Raw genomic sequence first — 22,499 nt, 5'->3', positions numbered from 1 at the left:
AGGAAAGAAAGAAAATAATATGGAGTAAAACACTTCATTCATCATAAGGTAAAAGTACAACTTTGAAATCTAATATTGTTCAATCATACATCCCTCCCCCAAATGAGAACATGCAAAAACTTATTAGACCTCTTCCTCTCTGAGCTCCATTAAGTTAGTGAATGACTGAACAAGTATTTTATTTACTTGGACAAGCAAATTCCTCCTGGAAGACCTTATCTAATCACTCCCAGAATGCAGTTGTATGCAAGAATAGTCTTGAGCACAGTCCCAGCAAGAACTCCCCACCCCCATCACAAAATTATCATGTATTGATCCATGAAAGAAAAAAAAGAAGAAGACATCAGTGGCCTTCACTTCCGCTTTTTTCCTTCCTTCCTGATTTTCCTGCCCTGCGTCTTCATGACCTTTGGCTGTTCCGGTTCTGCAGGTACAGCATTGTGAGCATCCTCCTGTGGAATTGAAAATACATGGGGATTCAGAGATGTAGACACAAAATACATCCTAATTCAATTATGGCATGCCACCACCAAGGGAGGCCCTAAGGCTCAGATTAGTAATAAGGAACAAAACACAAATTATCATGCCGACAAAGCACTTGAGAAAACTAGTACGCCGCTCAGTAGAGCGCATACTCCCGCCGTGGGTCAAGTTGGAATAATAGTCCGGCAGCCAAGGGGAGTAACCCCTAATTCTCTGATATAGCTTTTTTTTCTGCTGATTATTCATCTTTGGGGTGTATATAATGAGATCTAGGGTGGTGTTGACCTGTCACCCTTGAGCAATTTTAAATATTCAAGATGGCGTCCAAGCTGGCTGCCGCGAAGGACTAAAATTCGAAAATTCCTATTATTTCAATGTTTTCTGCCACAGATAAATTATTTTTTGGCCAAGATATATGTTTTGGGGTCCAATAATTTCGATAAAAAGGGTTTGAGAAGTATTGGATGTACCGTTGCTTTGGTAACTAGCAATACGGCTACCATCAAGTCGGTAAAAGGTGGTAAAAATGGCAAAACTGCCATAAATTTCAAGAAAATGTTTATTAGAGCATTGTTTTTATTTCCTAGGTATATGCTAATGACCACAATGTATTGGATGAAATAGGTTTGATGAGTTACGATTTTCTGTTGCCATGGTAACCATCTAAAGTGACCATTCTGATGTTTGAAATAAGTGTTAAAGATATCTCTCTATATTATAAAATAAAGTTTTTGTTTGTTTGTCTGCGTGCGCTAATCTCCTGAACCGTGAAAGATAGGAGGAAACCTCTCATACAAAAAATGTCGGGCCAGACCCTGGGTAGGTTTTAGGCTAGGTGGCGAGACCGGTCGAGGCCCACCTCGGCCGGGCTGGGCCCATTTCACAATTAAAAGCTGAGCTGAATTATAGTAGTCAATCTTCTATGGCCGTGAGTAAAAGCTGAATTATAGTAGTAAATTCATTCAAAAAGAACCCCGGCAGCGCTGGGTGCTTTCGGCTAGTATAACATAAAACCATACATTTTTGGCCTTAGTTAAATGTTTTCTAAACCTAAGATCATGATGGGATGGATTTGATAAATAAACTGTTTGATGTTGCCATTGTAACCACAAAGATGCTACCATGAATGGGTACTGTAACGTTTTGAGAAACATGTTTTTTCTACTAATATCACATTGATTACCATTACGTTTCAGATATTCTGATGACAATAGGAGTCTAAAGTTGGAATGACATGATGTGACGTGCACAGAGCATTCTTTCGCTCCATAAAATTGTCAACATTAATACTTAATTAATATTTGCTTTCTTTGTTTTAATCGAGAGCTAAACCATGGAGCAGGGCTGCGTCTTTAAGTTCCGGTATGGCACTGAGTGTGATGACAAGATATCGCTTTCAGAGACTACTGGTGTGGCACGAATAGAAACGATTATCAATGCGAGCAAAGTTTATGGGGACACCTTGCACGTAGAACTTGAAACACAGCTTGCTGAAAATGAGAACTTGAAGATCTATTACCACAGAAACTGCATGTCTCGGTATACATAAAAAAACAAACCTCGCCAAGTATAAGACTAATGAGGGTGCCCCGCCAGCCAAAAGATTACGACGGTCATCGTCAGTGTTTGACTTCAAGCTTCATTGCCTGTACTGTGGCAAAGCCTGTGAAATAAACAAGGATCCAAAGAATCCTAAAAGATGGAGACCAGCCTTCCTGTGTCGTTCAACCCATACTGAGCATTGTGGTAAGCCCTACAAAGAATATCTTCTTGAAAAATGTCATTCTAGTAACGACCACTGGGCAAATGAAGTCCAAAGTCGCATTAGAGGTGCCGTCAGTGACTTGCATGCAGTTGACGCTCGTTATCACAAGGACTGCATGAGCTTATTTGTGAGCAACTGGTGCCTTTCAGAGGATCCAAAAGGCACATCCAAACAGTCAGAGACAGATGAAGCCTTGCAGCATGTGATATAAATCATACAGGCCGACAGAAGTCGGATTTGGAACTCAGTTGAACTCTTCAAGGAATACCAGGATAGTCACCGCTGTGCACTCACACGCTACCGTCTCGTAGAGGAGTTGCGACAGTACTTCGGTGATGACCTTGTTGTCCTTACAACTCCTGGTTATGCCAGCCTAATTGCATTCCACAAGAATGCTGCCCTGATGTTGAAGATGGTTAAGGACGATGACGAGTGACGACATTGAGAGAAGCGTTAGCATTTTGGCCAAGCATGTGGTGAAGGAGTGCAAGTCAATCACCTGTGACAAGTCTACGTACCAAGTGCACATCGATATGAATATTGCTGCTGAGTATGCAGCTAGTACATTGATGAGGTTACTGGCTGCTCTGTCTACAAAGTTGGACAAAACTTTACCGGCGCTGTTAATTGCCAATATTATCACAGACGTGATAACGAACAATCCAACTCCTCTACAAGTGGGACTTGGAATACTTCTGAGGGACTCGAAGACAGTTGTTGGTCATTTGTATGACTATCGCATCACATGCAGCTATGATGAGTTACTGCGCTTTAAGAGCTCAGCTGCTGTTGCTGCATCTGCTGATCCTGTCAAACAGGGAATATCTGATGCCAAGGATGGTCTTATCCAGGTTGTGGCTGACAACTTTGACACTGACATAAGTTCCCCAAATGGAAAGCTCTCCACGCACTCGTCGGCAATGATCATCATGCAACCGACCCATGAAGATGACACCCCACCAAGTGAAACCATTCCTCGCCTAAAGAAGAGTGAAATGGCCAAGCCAATTGCAGATGGACAAGAGAGCGAATCTGAAAACTTCACATGTCAAAAGAAACCACCAAATGAAATCATCACACTCGGTGCCATACCGGAACTTAAAGACGCAGCCCTGCTCCATGGTTTAGCTCTCGATTAAAACAAAGAAAGCAAATATTAATTAAGTATTAATGTTGACAATTTTAGGGAGAGAAAGAATGCTCTGTACACGTCACATCATGTCATTCCAACTTTAGACTCCTATTGTCATCAGAATATCTGAAACGTAATGGTAATCAATGTAATATTAGTAGAAAAAACATGTTTATCAAAACGTTACAGTACCCATTCATGGTAGCATCTTTGTGGTTACAATGGCAACATCAAACAGTTTATTTATCAAATCCATCCCATCATGATCTTAGGGTTAGAAAACATTTAACTAAGGCCAAAAATGTATGGTTTTATGTTATATATCTTTAACACTTATTTCAAACATCAGAACGGTCACTTTAGATGGTTACCATGGCAACAGAAAATGGTAACTCATCAAACCTATTTATCCAATACAGTGGTCATTAGCATATACCTAGGAAATAAAAACAATGCTCCAATAAACATTTTCTTGAAATTTATGGCAGTTTTGCCATTTTTACCACGTTTTACTGACAATGGTAGCCATATTGCTAGTTACCATAGCAACGGTACATCCAATACTTCTCAAACCCTTTTTATCGAAATTATTGGACCTCAAAACATATATCTTGGCCAAAAAATAATTTATCTGTGGCAGAAAACATTGAAATAATAGGATTTTCGAATTTTAGTCCTTCGTGGCAGCCATCTTGGACGCCCTCTTGAATATTTAAAATTTCTCAAGGGTGACAGGTCAACACCACCCTAGATCTCATTATACACACCCCAAAGATAAATAATCAGCAGAGAAAAAAACGATATCAGACATTTTGGGCAGGGCGAAATTTGGCCTTTGGCTGCCGGACTATAATACGTTTTGTTTAACATCCCCTCTCCCCAAAACAATAAATGAAAAAAAGTAGGCCCTAACTGTCAGAGAATTAATTTTGATATATCTCGGAATTAGAGCAGAAAAACATCATTTAAGAATAAGAATAAAAGCTTTAATGCAGTAAAACAGAAAAAAAAATTCCCCAAAAAATTCCTGGATCCGGAATAATATCCTGAGCTTCACCAAAAACGAATCAATTCTTCCTTATCCCAAGGGCAATCATCCCACCAACTTTCATCCAAATCCGTTCAGAACTTTTCCAGATATCTTGTTCACAAACACACGAACACACATACACATACACACGGACGGACACGATCGAATGCATTACTCCCTGGCGGGAGTAAAAAGTGCAACAATTAAATTATGACAACTCAGAAAAAAAGGAAAGTTTTTTTTCGATGGATCAAGATGCTTTGTTTGTCTGATCCGATCTCACCCAAAGCTTCAAACATTGGCGGGGTGCCAAACAGCATTTCTCTCGCAAAGCCAAGAGGGAGCAGGAATTTGGAATTTATCCAGGGTGCCTACTTTGTCAAGTACTCACCTACTTTGTCAATATGCCATGGGCTCTTTAACGTCCACCAGTAATCAATGCTAGCAGACGTGTCCTCTGTTGAAAGTCCCAACTGAAGTGGAGGCGAAACGTCGCCAATACAATGCTGACAAATTTGATTTCACTTTTGTCATATCACAATAAAGGGAGGATCTTTGGGTCATGATGTGAGTTAGCTTTCCCTGAAGGCAGGGTGGCTGTGACAGGAAGAGGTAGATCTTAATTGTATAGATTGTAGTTTTCAAGTTGTTCTTCATGAAGACAAACTGATGTGATAGTTAGTGCTATGAAAGCCAATCAGAGGGGCTTCCAGATTTGTCATTTGTGTTATATAAAGAAGAAGACTGTAAAAGTTAATTCTGCCCACCCAGGCTCCGCTATTATCCTTTCCATAGGTACATTAATATTATATAGATCTTTCACTGAGAACATTTAAAATTCAGAAGCTTCATATGCTGCACACATTTGTCACATCAGCATGTACAGGTGCTCAAGATTTCGATACTGTTGCTGCTACTAACATATCAATGAGGACAGTAACACCAAGAGTTCATAGAACACCTTACCCCACACAGTGCTCAAGTAGAGCATATATTGTTGTTGTTCTTTAACGGCCACTATTATCCCACATTGTGGGGTCGGCCGGGGAGGCTTGGCCCAAGTCTTTCACGAACCGGCCTTGGCCAGGCCAGGCCTGACGTTCCATTAGTGAGGGCAGGAATTTGGAATTTGGTCATTGTGCCAGCGATACACTGACTCTTTGCGAAGGACACCATGGGATCTTTAATGTCCACCAACCCATGCTGGCAGACTGGACCCCCAGTTTACCATCCATCCATCCGAGGGACACATTGATGAATCACCCTGCCTGTGAAACACCGAACTGACAGCTTATAGCTGGGTCGGGATTCAAACCCAGGTTAGACGGCTTAGAGGCGAGTGTGCGGCCATCCTGTCAGCCCTCAAGTACAGCATATAATTCAACTGAAATAAAATAACGATTTAAAGGTCGTATTATCAATTTAAAAAAATCTGGAAGTTTACCGCCGTTAATGCAGTCGCTTTTACACCACCTTATTTAACATGTTACATTCGTTTTCCGTGCCTGGTGTATGTGTCCTTAAAACAGTAAGTTTCCTGTTTGGAATGATTTCCAAACTTGTTTGACTGCCAGACGGAATGCAAAAAATTATCTCAAATCCTCTCTGTGCATGTGCGATCAGGATAATTTCAGAGCCAAAGTACTGCTAAACGACAAATTCGTTTTCTGATTTGTGTTCAAAACAAAACATTCAATTGAAATCATGTTGTTCCTCAATTATGTTCCTCAATTTGTTCAGGCTGGAGTTCCCCAAGGCAGTGTTCTGGGCCCTGTGCTATTTCTGATCTTCATCAATGATCTCTCTGACTCTCTTGAAAATCCTCTCTATCTCTTTGCTGACGACTCCACTCTCTGCCGCTCCATTCTTCATCCCTCAGATCGGCAGTCTGCAGCCTCCTCACTCTCTACAGACCTGGACAAAATCACAGACTGGTCAAACAAATGGAACATGTCTTTCAATCCTGACAAATCTCACACTCTTACTATGTGCTGACGACCTTTAATTCGTTTAAATAAATCCAAATTGTTCCCCATCTGTTCCCAAATTGCTCACACATCCTACCCACAACCAAAGTTGAACTGACTGGTCTATATAATTCTGCCATTCCAATCTGAATCCTTTAAATAACGCGTTCCATTTGTTATTCTCCATTCGCCTGGTACCTGTCCTGACTCCAATGATCTGTTAAAGACATCAGTTGACTTATTTACTCTGCGACCCCATTAATACTGTGAGATGCATATTATCTGGCCTGGAGCTTCATATTCTCTTACGTTTCCAAACTGTTTCTTTACTTGCTCTCATCCAACCTGGAACTACTATCAAACCCATTGTCACCTCCTAGGTAGATTATCTCAGCTCCTGGACTGTTTTTAGGAAATGTTGAAGTAAAAATAACTATTTAATAAGCCTGCCACCTCACTTTCATCATTAAACAATGTCCTTGTGCTATTCCTCAAAGGGCCCACGCTTGACTGAATGTGCTGCTTACTATTATGATCTATACTATAAAAGGAGCCGTGCGTGCATCCGTCAGTGCATCCAGGTTCCACCGATTGGTTGGACAGTTCGCCTGATTCCACCCACAGTTTTTATACTTCGGCCGCCATGTTGGTGTTCACTGTTATACAAAGTCAAATACATCTTTGGAGCTGTCATATTCACAATCCCCATGCCCTCCCTAGAAATTTTCTCTTCAGTGTAAAACGACAACAAAAATTAAAAGGATTTTGAGCCGATAGGCATCACGGTCCACGTGAAGATAGGCCTCAGCGATTGAGGCATCGTTCTGTTGTTGTTTGAGGATTGAGGCATACGCCCCCCAACTAACTATGTGTATTCTTCTCAAGTGGCACTTTTACCGCGGAGGTTACGCAGGTCCTTGCAATTATTTCCGGCTATTTTATCTTAAAATTATGAGTTTGACATGTGAGTTTGACAGTTTCTGTGAAGTAGCTGAGAGCTTTTTAGGGGAGTGGAGAGCGTTAAATAATCCGCTGTTTCAATATGAGAATGGGGGGGGGGGGGGGGGGAGGGTTACACATATGGGACAGATTTGGAAGTGGAAGGTTGAGGCTTTGGAGGGGGAGGGGTGGTGAGGGGTGCGAAGGCATGAAGTGGGAAGGGGATTTATGCTTTAGGGTTGGGAGCAAGAAGTTGAGGCTTTGGGGGGGAGGGGGGGGGAAGTGGCGGATGGGGTTGAGGAGTTGTTAAAATTGCATGTGTACGTTTACTCACCAGGGGCAGACTGAGCAGTCGGCCATTCAGGCACAGACCATGGCCCAGGTCATAAAGGGGCCAGTGTTCAAAAAATGAGTAATAAATATGTATATAAATACAGGACCGGTCGAAAGTTTTAGAACACCTCAATTTTTCCAGTTTTTGTTTAAATTTACGCAGTTTAATGTCCAGTGAATAACCTGAAATGGTACAAAGGTAAGCAGTAAACTGCTCGAGGTTAAAAAAAAGTTTAGGTTAGCACCCGAGAAAATAATGTAAATTGCCCAATTATATTGCAAAAAAAGGCCTTCTTTAGGGAAAAAGTAATGGGTTAACAAATTACAGCTGTTCTGCAGCAATGTAAATAAATTAAGCCTTGAAAGTTGATGCAAACAATTCCTACAGGTGTCCCAACCTCTGCTGATTACTTGATTACAAACCCCCTGTCTGTATAAAAGCAGTATTGGAACAGACTGTTATTACACCCTCTGAAGCATTATTTGGACAATATTGCACTGCAGGAAGTAGTATATTGGAAACTGGAGGAAACTCTGACAGGAAGAGGTCTGGCAGACCCAAAGCCACAACAGAATCAGAAGACAAGTTTCTGAGAGTCAACAGCTTGCGTGATAGGCGGCTCACAGGACAACAGCTTCAAGCACAGCTTAACACTGGTCGAAGTAAGCAAGTCTCAGTTTCAACTGTGAAGAGAAGACTTCGAGCTGCAGGTTTGACAGGTCGAGTGGCAGTAAGAAAGACATTGCTAAGATGTCAAAATAAGAAAAAGTGGCTTGCCTGAGCAATGTAGCATCGCCAGTGGACTACTGAAGACTGGAAGAAGGTCTTATGGACCGATGAATCAAAATTTGAAAACTTTGGTTCATCACGCAGGGTTTTTGTACGCCGTCAAGTAGGTGAAAGGATGGTTCCTCAGTGTGTGACACCAACTGTCAAACATGGAGGAGGAAGCGTGATGGTCTGGGGCTCTTTTGCTGGATCCAGAGTCGGTAACTTGCACAGAGTGACTGGCACCCTGAACCAAAAAGGCTACCACAGCATTTTGCAGCGCCGAGCAATACCCTCTGGTATACGCCTACTTGGTCAGGGGTTCATCCTACAGCAAGATAATGACCCTAAACACACCTCCAGGCTATGTCAAAACTACCTTCGAGGAAAAGAACAAGACATTAGGCTTCAAATCATGGAATGGCCAGCACAGTCTCCAGACTTAAACCCCATCGAGCTGGTTTGGGATGAACTGGACAGAAGGGTGAAAGCAAAGCAACCTACAAGTGCAACACATTTGTGGGAACTTCTGCAACAGTGTTGGGAAGAACTTCCCGAACAATATTTGATTTCCATTGTAGAAAGAATGCCACGAGTGTGTTCGGCGGTTATATCTGCAAAAGGTGGCTACTTTGCCGAGTCAAAAATGTAAATTAAATTTTGTTAAACAAAATGATTCTATGATTTCTTTTTTATCTTCAATTGTTTATTTGTTCTATGCTTAATTTCAGAGTACATTGAGACATTAAACTGCATAAATTTCAATAAAAACTGGAAAAATTGAGGTGTTCTAAAACTTTTGCCCAGAAGTGTATATGTATATATATATATATATATATATCTTTATATGTATTTTTAGGTTTACGTTTTCATAAATGTGAGAGGAAGGGGCTTTTAGGATGTATATTTAAACATAGTATATTAAATGAGGTTGAAAGGTGGCCTGAAAAAAAATTAACCAGTCATTTATTGCTGTTAAGCATTTTACCTGCTTTACACAAACAACATCAAAAGCTAGAGTTTCAAACTTTACAGAAAATGGTTATTACCCATAAATGTGCATTACAAAAAACTGGCTTTGTATCCTCATTCTCCAAAAAGATTATTAACCATCTTCACACATATTTTTTGCTAATATTGTGGAGAAATAGTGTTCCATGGACAAGGGTGCAAATTGACTTTGTCAGTCCGAACATCCCGCTATCTCCTCTATATTAGATCATCACGGTTAAAGTGACCATTTGAACGTCCCAGCTACGTGTCACTCAAAAACTTTACCCAAAGGGCCCAAAGACCCCTTAATACTGTCCGTCCACCCGTTACTCACAGTTGACCACAGGTATGTGTGTGTGTGTGTGTGTGTGTGTGTGTGTGTGTGTGTGTGTCACTGTAGGGGATTGACGCAATCACCCGATGGGTAATGTGCTCGTGTCTTAAGAATACTTTGCTATTATAGTCAGGTTCACTATGTTTTTTCATTCAAAATTTTGGTAGATTAGCAAAACTATACATTTTTGGAATATTCAGAGCATGAGGAATCCAAAAATTAATGTTTACATTTGCGTAGACACCTTTGCGAAAATGACACTCAGAACAGTGATGAAGATCTGTAAAAGCATATTCCTGAACAGTATAGGCCTCGTAGATCCTGTGTATAGGACTTATAGTTCAATCTGATACTACCTATAACTTCCTATAACAACCTATAACTTCAAAGGACTTGCAATATCATGTATTATGTAATACAGTTATATCACAAATATAAAGACAATGGTTTTAAATTACCTTTGTTTGTTGCTTTTCTATAATCCTGAGCACTATTTTGAGGCCTTTATTGGATTCCTTGACCCAGAAAACGTAGGATTAGCATACTTAATTAAGTCTCTAGGTTGACTAGAAGCCGAGATCGCGCAAAATATGTATTTTATGGCGGCCATTTTCAAAATCCAAAATGGCGGCCATGCAGGTGTCTGTGCAAATGCCAACATTCATTTTCAGATTCTCCATGCTCTGAAGATTCCAAAAATGTACAGGTTTGCTAATCCCAAAATTTTGAAAGAAATTATATTTGTTAACATAGTGAACCTGACTATCTTCATCACTGTCCTGAGTGTCATTTTCGCAAAGGTGTCTACGCAAATGTAAACATTAATTTTTGGATTCCTCATGCTCTGAATATTCCAAAAATATATCGTTTTGCTAATCTACCAAAATTTTGAAAGGAAATTATATTTGTTAACATAGTGAACCTGACTATTATGTTCAATACTTTGCTTGGCCATATTCTCATTTGGCTTCCCTAGTTATTTTCTGAGGTTAGCCTCTGTTTACACCTATACTGATCTAGTTCTGTTGTTTTATACAACAACAACACAACAACATGCATTTTAAGGCCATTTTCCCTGCTAGAGCGGGGGGTTAGCCTTGCGGTCCCCATGACAATCTTCTCCATTTTGCCCTATTTTCTGCATCTCCCATTGTTAACCCCCTTGCCCGCATTTCTTCTTCCACCATCTTTAGCCAAGTCTTTCTCGGTCTTCCCCGTCCTCTACTTCATTCTACATTCATTTCCATCACTCTTCTCAACCAGTCACTTTCATCCTTCCTCAACACATGACCAAACCATCTCAACCTGTTCCTCTTCACAGCATCAATCACAGGCTCTATTCCCATCATCTTTCGCAATATATCATTTGTCTTCCTCTCTCTCAACGATACTCTGCACATCCATCGAACCATTCGCATTTCCACCCTTTCCAACCTTCGTTGCTGCTCTACGTTCATTACCCATGTCTCGCTCCCATAAATCATAACACTTCTCACACATGCAGCATACACCTTTCCCTTTAGCTTCAACGACAGTCCCCTCCTCATCAGCACGCCACTCAGTTCCCGAAACTTCTTCCATGCACATCTCACTCCAGCAGCCGTTGCCGAGTCTGATCCACCTTCTTCATTCAGCATGTCTCCGAGGTAACAAAATGTTTTCACACCTTCCAGCTTCACGCCATCTCCAAGATCCAACTCAACATTTCCTCCATCTGCAGCTCCCTCTGTACACACCTTACATTTGAATGTAGCTGCCACACTGGTTAATGACCCTCTCAGACCACTACATTTTTGATGAACCCACTCAGCGCACATTGTACATTGAATGGAGTTCTTAATAGTTTGTTTTATACCTTTATAATGGAGTTCTTAATGTTTTATATACCTTTATAAATATCTTCTGCATATTCTTAATAGCATTCCTTACCTTTCTATTTGTCTGCCACGGTTTCTTTCTGCCTCTTGTTTTAAACCTCACTGGAACATACTTTACTATCCTGAACTGGACAACTCTTTAAAAAATCCTTGCGCACACTATGTTATTGTTACTTGTCCCCAAAAGTCCACCTACCTTCACCTACTCCATCATATTCAGACAATATCTTAAAGAGATAAAACATTGCACTCCATCTTGTGGCCTTGAATACAAACTAGCATAAATAGCAATCCTGGACTGGATTTGGAGAATTTTTCTCCTCCTCTGCCATTTCCCTCTTCCTAAACCTAATCTATCCCTGCCGATTTTAAAATCCACCGAAATCAATAAGCTACTCTTCCCATAACACATGCTGCATAGTATGAACAGTAATTTTAAAATTTACCATAGTTAGAACATTGTGCGAATACCAAACGTTTAATACCAATTACTTTGTTACCTATAATATTTGGTTGCCATAACTAAATAAACCATTTTATATACATATCTTCCAAGGATCAACAATTGTGTCAGATCAAGGATTCAGACATCGATATCAGATGACAGTCTGTTGAATTGACGTGGAATGACCCGAATGTCATGTGCTATGATGGGGTACCACATTATGTACCACATTTACAAAATAATGGCAAGCAAATGAGTCAAAAAAGGAAGCGAAGGCTATGTTGTGCAATACCTGCTCGGCAGAGTTCGCTGGCAGCACCAGAAGAGAAAGGATGCAGACTAGTTGAAATGCAGCCCCCAACAGCAGACCATAATGTAGCAGCTGCTCCACCAGAGTTGTCTCTGGGACTTCAGGTGGTGTTAGGTCCAAAAGAGGATCCATCATGTCACTGAAACATGAAAAATGCAGCACAGTAATACTAATTTGCATCAAACCCAATATGTGATGGATAATTTTCACGACAGCCATCCTTGTCACCAAAAATCCATACGTTTGTGTGTGTGTGTGTGTGTTCTGACAATATATCCCCACTGTGATGCTGTGCAGAAAAGCGACGTATTCAGATCAAGTGATGTCCATGTGGGTGTGTACTGTGTGGTTGCCCTTCTATTATGCACCATGCACTTATAAAGAGTCAAACAAACTGCAATGGTGCAGGAAATGACGTCACAATTTAAAATGCCCATATAATTCTCCAATTGAAAATCAATATGGAGAAAAGTATCACTGCTTTCTTAAGGTGGGTTTTCACGGGACATGCGAACGGTTCGCGAAGGATGCAAATGTCGAAAAAATGGCAAAGTCCAACATTCGTATTTTAGGCTCCAAAAGTTCGCCAAACATGCGCGGGGGTTCGGAAGCGTCGTCAATTGTTCGCAGGAGTTGTTTTTTGTTCGGCGGGTATTTCAAAAATGTTTGAAACAGGATGCGAACAATTGACGACGCTTCCGAACCCCCGCGCATGTTTGGCGAACTTTTGGAGCCTAAAATACGAATGTTGGACTTTGCCATTTTTTCGACATTTGCATCCTTCGCGAACCGTTCGCATGTCCCGTGAAAAGCCACCTTTACTAACACAAGTTATTCATTTCACAAAACTATTTTTTACATCATGTGAAAACAACATGGTATCCCTCTGAGTTGTTTTGTATGTAGACTGTGGCTCCTGGTTGCATCACTTTCTGGAAGTGTGGCTGTGCCGCTGATGCAGTGCCCCTATTACCATGAAGTTCGAACTCATTTTGCCAACCCCAGAAGGATGACAGGTCGGGTCAACACACCTGGTGTTGATTCAACGTCAAGACAGGGGCTCAAACTCCAGACCCTAAGATCTTACGTCAGCCACCTTAACCGGTAAGCTCACATCAGGCTTATCCCTTCAAGTGAGACATTTAAAAACAGGGCTCCACATTAACGTTTTACCAGCCTGTTTGTGGCACAGATAGGTTTTAGATTTTACTTGTTCCATCAATCATTGCACCTGTCCAAGTGTCCAACCATCCATACTGCAAGCATGTGGGGAGATACCATTACGTTTCTTTGAAGTGTGCGTCAGCGGTGTGGTCTAAAAAAAGATACTCTTCGTCACTGCAAATCACATTGGCTTTTTTTTTTTTTTGTATACTGAATCGAGGCTCGTGAAAGAGCTAACATTTATTTCACAAACAAATCAACCAGACAAACAAAATATACAAAAAGAGGGAGCGGAAGACAAGATGGGGAGAGATGGGGAAGCACACAACCACAACATTTGAGAGCAGGGAGAAGTGTGGGAGGGAGAGGGCTTGGGGGCAGGAGGCGTGGGAAGGGGAGGGGGGGTGGGGGGGGAGAGGTATAAAACACAAGAGGACCGAAATTAGCGGGGGTAGAAAAGATCAAGGTTTTGGATGGGGGAGGATAAGAGATGGTGGTGAACAGCTGTTTTAAAGACCTGGAGGGTGGAGTGGGATTGAAGAGAGTGAGGGAGTTTGTTCCAGAGGTGGGAGAAAAGAGGCATGAAGGAGTGAAGGTGAGCAGAAAGTCTTGATTTTGGCAGTTTAACCATAAGAGGGTTGCAGGCAGATCTTGTGCGACCTGTAGGAATATTTGGGGGACAGAGCCCATAGAGGGCTGGGGGGGCAAGGCCAGAGAGGAGTCGGTAGAAGACGGAAAGACCACCAACCTGCCTGCGGTGAGTGAGTGAAAGGCCCTTGGAGTTAGCTTCATCGCGGGAGATTCCAATGATTCTGAACGCTTTGGTTTCAACAGCGTGAAGACGGGCTAGGTGTGAGGCAGGAGCACCAGACCAGAGGGGAGAGCAGTATTCCATAGAGCTGCGGATGAAAGCCTTGTATGTGGTGAGGAGCTCAGGTGTGCCAAGGAAGGACTTTGCACGACGGAGGATGCCCAGTCGGCGACTGGCTTTGGAGGCCAGATTTGAAATGTGGTTTTCCCAGGAAAGATCATGGCAAATAGTGAGACCCAAAAGGTTGAGTGACAGAACTTCTTGGAGAGGATTATTCAGAAAGTGGATGGGAGGGTTTTCCAGTCGGTCTTTTCGGAGAGACATCGTAAGAGTGTGAGATTTATCAGGATTGAAAGACATGTTCCACTTGTTTGCCCAGTCTGTGATTTTGTCCCGGTCTGCAGAGAGTGAGGAGGCTGCAGACTGCCGATCTGAGGGATGAGGAATGGAGCGACAGAGAGTAGAGTCATCAGCAAAGAGATAGAGAGGATTTTCAAGAGAGTCAGAGATCATTGATGAAGACCAGAAAAAGCACAGGGCCCAGAACACTACCTTGGGGAACTCCAGCCTGAACAGGAGGAGGAGATGAGAGAAACCCATTCAGGGCCACACGTTGACTACGACCAGAGAGGAAGTCCGCCAGCCATGCATGGAGATTTCCATGGATACCAAAGGAGGAGAGTTTGGTGAGCAGAGCAGGGTGCCAGACCGTATCGAAGGCACGTGAAATGTCAAGGGTGACAGCTCTAATTTCCTGTTTGGCGTTGAGGACCTCCATCCATTGTTGAGAAAGCAGAAGCAGCATGTCCAGAGTAGAGTGACCAGGTCTGAAACCAAATTGATGATCAGAGATCAAGCCATTGGAGAAGAGGAAAGATTTCATATCTGAAGCAATGATGGATTCCATGACTTTGCTGATAATTGGGAGAAGGCTGATTGGTCTGTAGTTGCTGGGATCTGTTTTTGCACCTTTTTTGTGCAAAGCGGTGATGTTGGCTGATTTCCAAGCAGATGGCAGATGACCTTGAGCAAAAGAGAGGGTGAAGAGAACAGAAAGAGGGAGTGAAAGAGCGGAAGAACATGATTTTAGGACCCATGGGCTGATGCCGTCAGGACCAGTTGCAGAATCAGAGTCGAGGGTTGACAGAAACTTTTCCACCTTGTCAGGAGGAAAGGACACAGAGTCCAGGAGCAGCTGGGTACGACAGGGTACGGTGGGTACAGAGAGGGATGTGTTTGGGACACAAGATTTAGAGGCAAACACAGAGTTCAGGCATTCAGCTTTTTTACGTGTGGAGTCAGCCGTTAAGCCGTTTGAGGTGAAGGAGGGGATGGAGGGGGGAACAAACACCAGAAACAGATTTGACCAGACGCCACCAGGATTTGGAAGAGGGAGACAGATAAGAGAGTTCGGTCTTGAGAACGGTGAGATATTGTTTCCTGGCTCTCCTGAGGGTGGACACACACTTGTTTCGGGCTTTGTTAAAGGAAATGAGATTTCCTTCCGTTGGATTTGCTTTCCAGGAGACGAAAGCAAGTTGTTTCAGGGCAACAGCCTCACCACAAGATTCCGTGTACCATGGACGGGAGGAAGGGTATGACAACTGAAGACGAGATGGGATAAATCTGTGCATGAGAGAGAGCAATTTACTTTGAAGAATTCCCAGGATGAGTTGATGTCAGAGGCGGTAGAGATGGGAGACCAGTCCAGATGATTGATGGCTGCTTGAAGACCGTGCCAGAAGGCCTGAGTGAAATGCCAGACTCGTCGACGCTGAGGAGGCTCTCTGAGAATGGTCAGAGAGATGTGCACTTTGACAAGCACATGATCAGATGAGCCGATTGGAGCAGAAGAAGAGCAGCAGACATTTTCAGGGAGTTTGTCATAACCAAATCCAGAAGAGAAGATGCTCCGTTGACTGAGATCCGGGTCGGGAAATTGACAGATTGTGTCAGTCCCAGTGAGTCGTAGAAGTCCTTTGCTGAAGAGCCATGGCTGGTGAGAGTGGTACCCACACCCAGCCAACTGGCATGGTGACAATTGAAATCACCACATATGAGGAAGAGAGAGTTGGGATGGGTAGATAGAAGTTGGTCCATATTATCAGACAGCGAGATGTAGATGGAGTCATCGCTGTTTGGTGGACGGTACAACACACATATGAACAAAAAGTGGGAGCGAAGGGGAAGCCGTAGCCAAAGGTATTCCTGGGGGTGAGGTGGAGAGAGGGCAGTGGAGGGCGAGTGAGGAAGAGAGTTTTTTTTATAAAGATAGCAACCCCACCTCCAGTACGAGGCTTTACAGAAAAAAAGAACAACCACGTTCGAAGTTAAGATATATCGTTGTTTTTTTAAACTTTTGGGTGGTAAAATTGACCTGTCCTTCAGACAGACAGATATACTGAGGGTTTTACTTGTCCGACGGACAACATTTTCTATTCCAGACAGTTGAACAACCGTTAATATTGACAAGTCAGGAGACGACGATGGTTCACGAGCGAGCGGTATTCAATGACAATGCTCAATGAGCAATGTTATGAGGTTAGTTAGCTACACAATACCGAAAATTCGGTTAGATTCTGACAACTTTGAAAATTTGACCTTTGTGACCTTCAAAGGTCAAAGATTCTGAAATTTGTTGGAAAACTTGTATTTCATGATGTATGTGATAATATAAGATCATGTACGACATTTCACCCTATCAGGAAGCAAACAATGTAATAAAACCATCAAAAATCGACTTTTCTAAATTTCGTGACCTTATGACCTTGACGCGAAAATGAAAAATCGAGCTCCGTGGGACTCGACACATGACATTGGCCGAACCAAATACCGAAACCCCTGTCAGATTCCACCAACTCCCTCGGAGAAGATGTAGCTTGAACTCGATTCTCCCCTAAAAAGACATCTTTTTCGGGCGTGGCTCCGCCCACAATGGGCGCAATACGCCCACTCTAGGCAGGACACAACTCGATCATGATATCAACCTCCCACCCAAGTTTCATCAAGATCGGATGAAATCATCGGGTAGTTATGCTGCGGACAGACAGACAGACAGACACACCCATGACGAATATCGTGGTCACTTGATAACTCGTAAACCAATTACAATATGCCGGCTTTGCCCTCCACCCGTGCGTTTTGCACGGGCACTGAACCTCACTAGTATGTACATGTACAATAATAATGCCCCACAGCATACAATACATAGTGCAAATATGCCATTCAAAGGTGGTGAAATCAGATGAGGCACAGGGCTTAACCAAGCGAGGATATTCTTTCTTTGTTGAGCGATATCAAGTGTTGTTACACCTGCTACGAATTTATGCTATTGGAAATGCTCAAAAATATACATGCGTACATGCCCCAGACTGGTGAAGGAGAATCAAAACAAGAGTTTTATGACAACTTGGACAAAATTATGTGCACCATTTCAAGGAAAGAGAAAATATTTTGATAGAAGCAGAAGTAAATACAGTGCCTTCAGTAAGTATTCACACCAATTGACTTATTTCACATTTTGTTGTTACGGCGTGAATTTAAAATGGATTCCATTGAGATTTCACTGATCTACACATGGACACACAACACCCCATCATGTAAAAGCGGAATTTTTTTTAACCCTTAACAAAATAATTAAAAATGAAATAGAGAAATTTCTAATTTACATGCAGCCGTGGCCAAAAATATTGCACCTTTGCACTTCTTTCAAATAACTAACAATTTTCTCTAAAAATCAGTTGAAATTGACAAAAGTATTTGGTCTCCACAATTCTTTATTTCACTGTTAATATTAGACCTTTGTTTTTGTTTCAGAACTTAATATATTCTTTTAAATCAGAAAATAAAAGGAGATGACATTGACAAAATTATTGACACCCGAGACTTAATATTTGGTAGCACGGCGCTTGGACAAAATAACTGCAGTCAAGCACTTCCTATAGCCATGAATGAGCTTCCTACGCTCTCTACTGGCAGTTTGGTCCACTCTTCTTGTGCAAACTGCTCCAGTGGAACACCTGCTCGCTACATAAACAAATAAGAGAGTAAGAATGAGAAAGCTCGGGCAGGAGATGGGAAGGAAGTGAATAGTAACGAAGAGGGGTGACGAAGGAAGAGTAAATTATCAAAAATTCCACAACTTTTGTGTACGTATTAGTAGCTCGCTCATTAATTGTGAAACACGTTTGCACTTTTTGAACAAGTTTCCATTGTATTGTACCACTAAGAAGAGTACCTGTCCCAAGTGATGGGAAAAGCTCGCAAAACTATCCACCTCCCCTCTCTCTCTCCCTCCCCATGCCCTTGTCTCTCCCCCACTTCCCTGCCTCTCTCCCCCCCACTCTCCTACACCTCTCCACTGGCAGTTTGGCCCACTCCTCTTGTGCAAACTGCTCCAGTTCTCCCTGATTTGAAGGGTGCCTTCTCCCAACTGCTGTTTTCAGTGGTGGGGAGCAGACGTGGACATTTTCTCTCTTGTGCCAGGGACATTGCAAGCGAACGGTCACATATACGGTGCTCGATTGTGTTGGGTCCTCGTGTGCGGTTGGAGTTCGGGCTCGCTCTTGGTGGTGGCATTCGTGCACCACACCCTCTCTCTTCCTGGTGTTCGTGAAAGGCAGACGCAGTCGCGCATTTTGTCTTTGTAGTCCCTGGCCTTCATCGGTTCGAGCGACTGCATTGTCCTTTCCTTGGCTCGTCGGTGTCACTGTGCGTCGTCTTGGTGCGCTGAGAGACGACAGTGCTGTGAGAAGCGGACGACGATGACGAGCGCGGTTGGAGTGAAGGAATGGCATGCTCAGGCCTGGTTCCCGCACACGAACTGCGCGCGAAGGCGTGTATTCCCACGCAAGGACACGGGGGGCCTGTGACGATCCGGGACGATCAAGGGGAGCGGAGCTAAGTCCACACACACAATAATTACTTTCATTTATTTTCCCCTTGTGTGTATTTGAGTCCATTTGGAGGATCCGCAACTTAGGAATATTTTACCGTACATTCTTTGTTCCATGGCATTATTTTTATTAAACCTGTTTATATGTACATTTTAATTCCGTGTCGGGTTTGAGTTGATTATCCAGGTTTGAAGACGTCCAGTGGGATCCGTGAAGGTAAGAGCTTTGTTACCCTTCGCTGCCTCATCCCCCGCACGTATCAACTCCGCAATAGTTGAATTGAACGTCTCGGAGTGTAAAGATTGCTCGGCTAATCCGTCCCCAGGGGTGTTCACCCCGGGAATGCGACAATATGCATCATGGTACATGTACTTAGTTTAGCTCAAATCTCTACCTCGATAATATTTTTTACATGACATGACCTCCGACTTGTTGATGATAAAAGCTAAAAAGTTCATCTTTGCATCATAATATATACTTATAGCAAGTTTGGTCAAAATCCCATCGCTGGTTCACAAGTTATCACAGTAATAGGATGTTACCCAACATAACCTTTGACCTTTGAACTCTTGACCCCATAATACAATTAGTTCATCTTTGCATCATTTTACATACTTGTACCAAGTTTGACTTACAACCCTTCTGCCATTCTTAAGTTATCGCGGTAACATAAACCTATCACATGAGGACGGACAGCCGTACGTACGCCCAACACGAAAACATAATGCCTACGACAGCTTCATCGGTAAAGGCAGAAAAATTATAGTAACTGGATCTGGATCCTCACCAAAATATAATCAATTCGTCCTCGACACACATCCAACCTGTCGACCAAATTTTGTCCGAGTCCGTCCCCAACTTTTTGAGATATCCTGTTCACGTGATGCGTGTTCGCCACAGTTGTATGCAATGAAAGAGATTCTTGTAGATTTCCTGGTACTCACCATAGATCGAGTACAACTTGAACTTTGCAATACATCAATAAAATCAAGTTGTATTGAATGTTTTTCAAAAGGCTCATTTATTTATCATAAAAGATTCTTCCAATGAACCCCACTAAAGACTTAACACTGTAGTCAGGTTCTTGTGTTCAACCCCCATCATTGTAAACAGATCAAGCAAACACCGGGCTTGAAACGCCTTCAGCAGCACACACTGTACTCCACAATGGAACTAAAGACGAGAGGAGAAACATGACGACGTTTTGCAATCGGTTGACATTCTCTCCGTTATCGCATTTCACGAAGGTTACTTTTGGAACAAAAATTTCCACCGAACCCCCAAATACCGCACGCACCCGGGCAGGGCAAGGTGGGCACGTGGGGTGTGAGCCAGGCAGGGCCAGGTGGGCACGTGGGGTGTGGTTCAGGCAGGGCAAGGTGGGAACATGGGGTGTGGGTCAGGCAGGGCACGTGGGGTGTGGGCCAGGCAGGGCAAGGTGGGCACGTGGGGTGTGGGCCAGGCAGGGCAAGGTGGGCACGTAGGGTGTGGGCCAGGCAGGGCAAGGTGGGCACGGGGGTGTGGGCCAGGCAGGGCAAGGTGGGCACGTGGGGTGTAGGCCAGGCAGGGCAAGGTGGGCACGTGGGGTGTGGGCCAGGCAGGGCAAGGTGGGCACGTGGGGTGTGGACCAGGCAGAGCAAGGTGGGCACGTGGGGTGTGAGCCAGGCAGGGCCAGGTGGGCACATGGGGTGTGGTTCAGGCAGGGCAAGGTGGGCACATGGGGTGTGGGTCAGGCAGGGCACGTGGGGTGTGGGGTGTGGGCCAGGCAGGGCAAGGTGGGCATGGGGGGTGTGGGCCAGGCAGGGCAAGGTGGGCACGTAGGGTGTGGGCCAGGCAGGGCAAGGTGGGCACGTGGGGTGTGGGCCAGGCAGGGCAAGGTGGGCACGTGGGGTGTGGGCCAGGCAGGGCAAGGTGGGCACGTGAGGTGTGGGCCAGGCAGGGCAAGGTGGGCACGTGGGGTGTGGGCCAGGCAGGGCAAGGTGGGCACGTGGGGTGTGGGCCAGGCAGAGCAAGGTGGCCACGTGGGGTGTGGGCCAGGCAGGGCAAGGTGGGACGTGGGGTGTGGGCCAGGCAGGGCAAGGTGGGACGTGGGGTGTGGGCCAAGCAGGGCAAGGTGGGACATGGGGTGTGGGCCAGGCAGGGCAAGGTGGGCACGTGGGGTGTGGGCCAGGCAAGGTGGGACGTGGGGTGTGGGCCAAGCAGGGCAAGGTGGGCACGTGGGGTGTGGGGTGTGGGCCAGGCAGGGCAAGGTGGGCACGTGAGGTGTGGGCCAGGCAGGGCAAGGTGGGCACGTGGGGTGTGGGCCAGGCAGGGCAAGGTGGGCACGTGGGGTGTGGGCCAGGCAGGGCAAGGTGGGACGTGGGGTGTGGGCCAGGCAGGGCAAGGTGGGCACGTGGGGTGTGGGCCAGGCAGGGCAAGGTGGGCACGTGGGGTGTGGGCCAGGCAGGGCAAGGTGGGCACGTGGGGTGTGGGCCAGGCAGGGCAAGGTGGGCACGTGGGGTGTGGGCCAGGCAGGGCAAGGTGGGCACGTGGGGTGTGGGCCAGGCAGGGCAAGGTGGGCACGTGGGATGTGGGCCAGGCATGGCAAAGTGGGCACTTGGGGTGCGGGCCAGGCAGGGCAAGGTGGCCATGTGGGGTGTGGGCCAGGCAGGGCAAGGTGGGCATGTGGAGTGCAGGCCAGGCAGGGCAAGGTGGGAACGTGGGGTGTGGGCCAGGCAGGGCAAGGTGGAAGCACGTGGTGACGTGAAGTGTGGAGGGGGGAAGTGGTGGTGAGGAGGAGGAGGTGCAAGCAACTGGTACTGGGTCTGGAGGAGTATTGGGCACGAACAAGGGCGCGCGGATACGGACACAGCCGCACATACACACACACCTTGGGCTCCTCGTTGCTGGTTGCTGCTTTACGGCTTGTCGTAAATTCGAAATAATGACGATAATAAAGAACATCTTCTTTGTCATGCGCTTTATCAAATGCTTGGTATATTTATGTCGCTCCGAGAGTTTTACATCTTTCTTCGTTACAAATACAATACGAAGCTCTTCCATTCCTGTCCAAAAAAATAATTTATAACGCAGCGATCAGTGAGCCTATACACCGCCAATAAATATCTTTGAAGCATTTGGCGTTTAATTAAGAACTATTTCATATTCTCTGGACGATAGATATTTTTTAGAATAAATGGATTTGTCTATAACTTTTATTCGTATTTATTATTTAAACAACGTAATACGACGAGAGAAATTATTTTTACGTTG

At 44.3% G+C, this 22,499-nt stretch overlaps 1 protein-coding gene across 1 annotated transcript; it reads right to left on the bottom strand.

Annotated features, from left to right (window-relative positions):
- Window positions 1-20: 20 nt before the first annotated feature.
- MANBAL (mannosidase beta like) lies at window positions 21-22,424 on the bottom strand. The gene is made up of 3 exons (XM_068135300.2): window positions 22,117-22,424; window positions 12,360-12,516; window positions 21-452 (listed from the first exon to the last, which is right to left on the bottom strand). Exons 1-3 carry the CDS (start codon window positions 22,287-22,289, stop codon window positions 354-356), a joined length of 429 nt encoding a protein of 142 aa, XP_067991401.2. The 5' UTR covers window positions 22,290-22,424; the 3' UTR covers window positions 21-353.
- Between the last annotated feature and the right edge of the window lie 75 nt (window positions 22,425-22,499).

Source organism: Myxine glutinosa, chromosome 1 (genome assembly GCF_964187855.1).
Source record: "Myxine glutinosa chromosome 1, kmMyxGlut1.1, whole genome shotgun sequence".
NCBI lineage: Eukaryota > Metazoa > Chordata > Myxini > Myxiniformes > Myxinidae > Myxine > Myxine glutinosa.
This window is presented reverse-complemented; position numbering and strand designations above follow the sequence as displayed.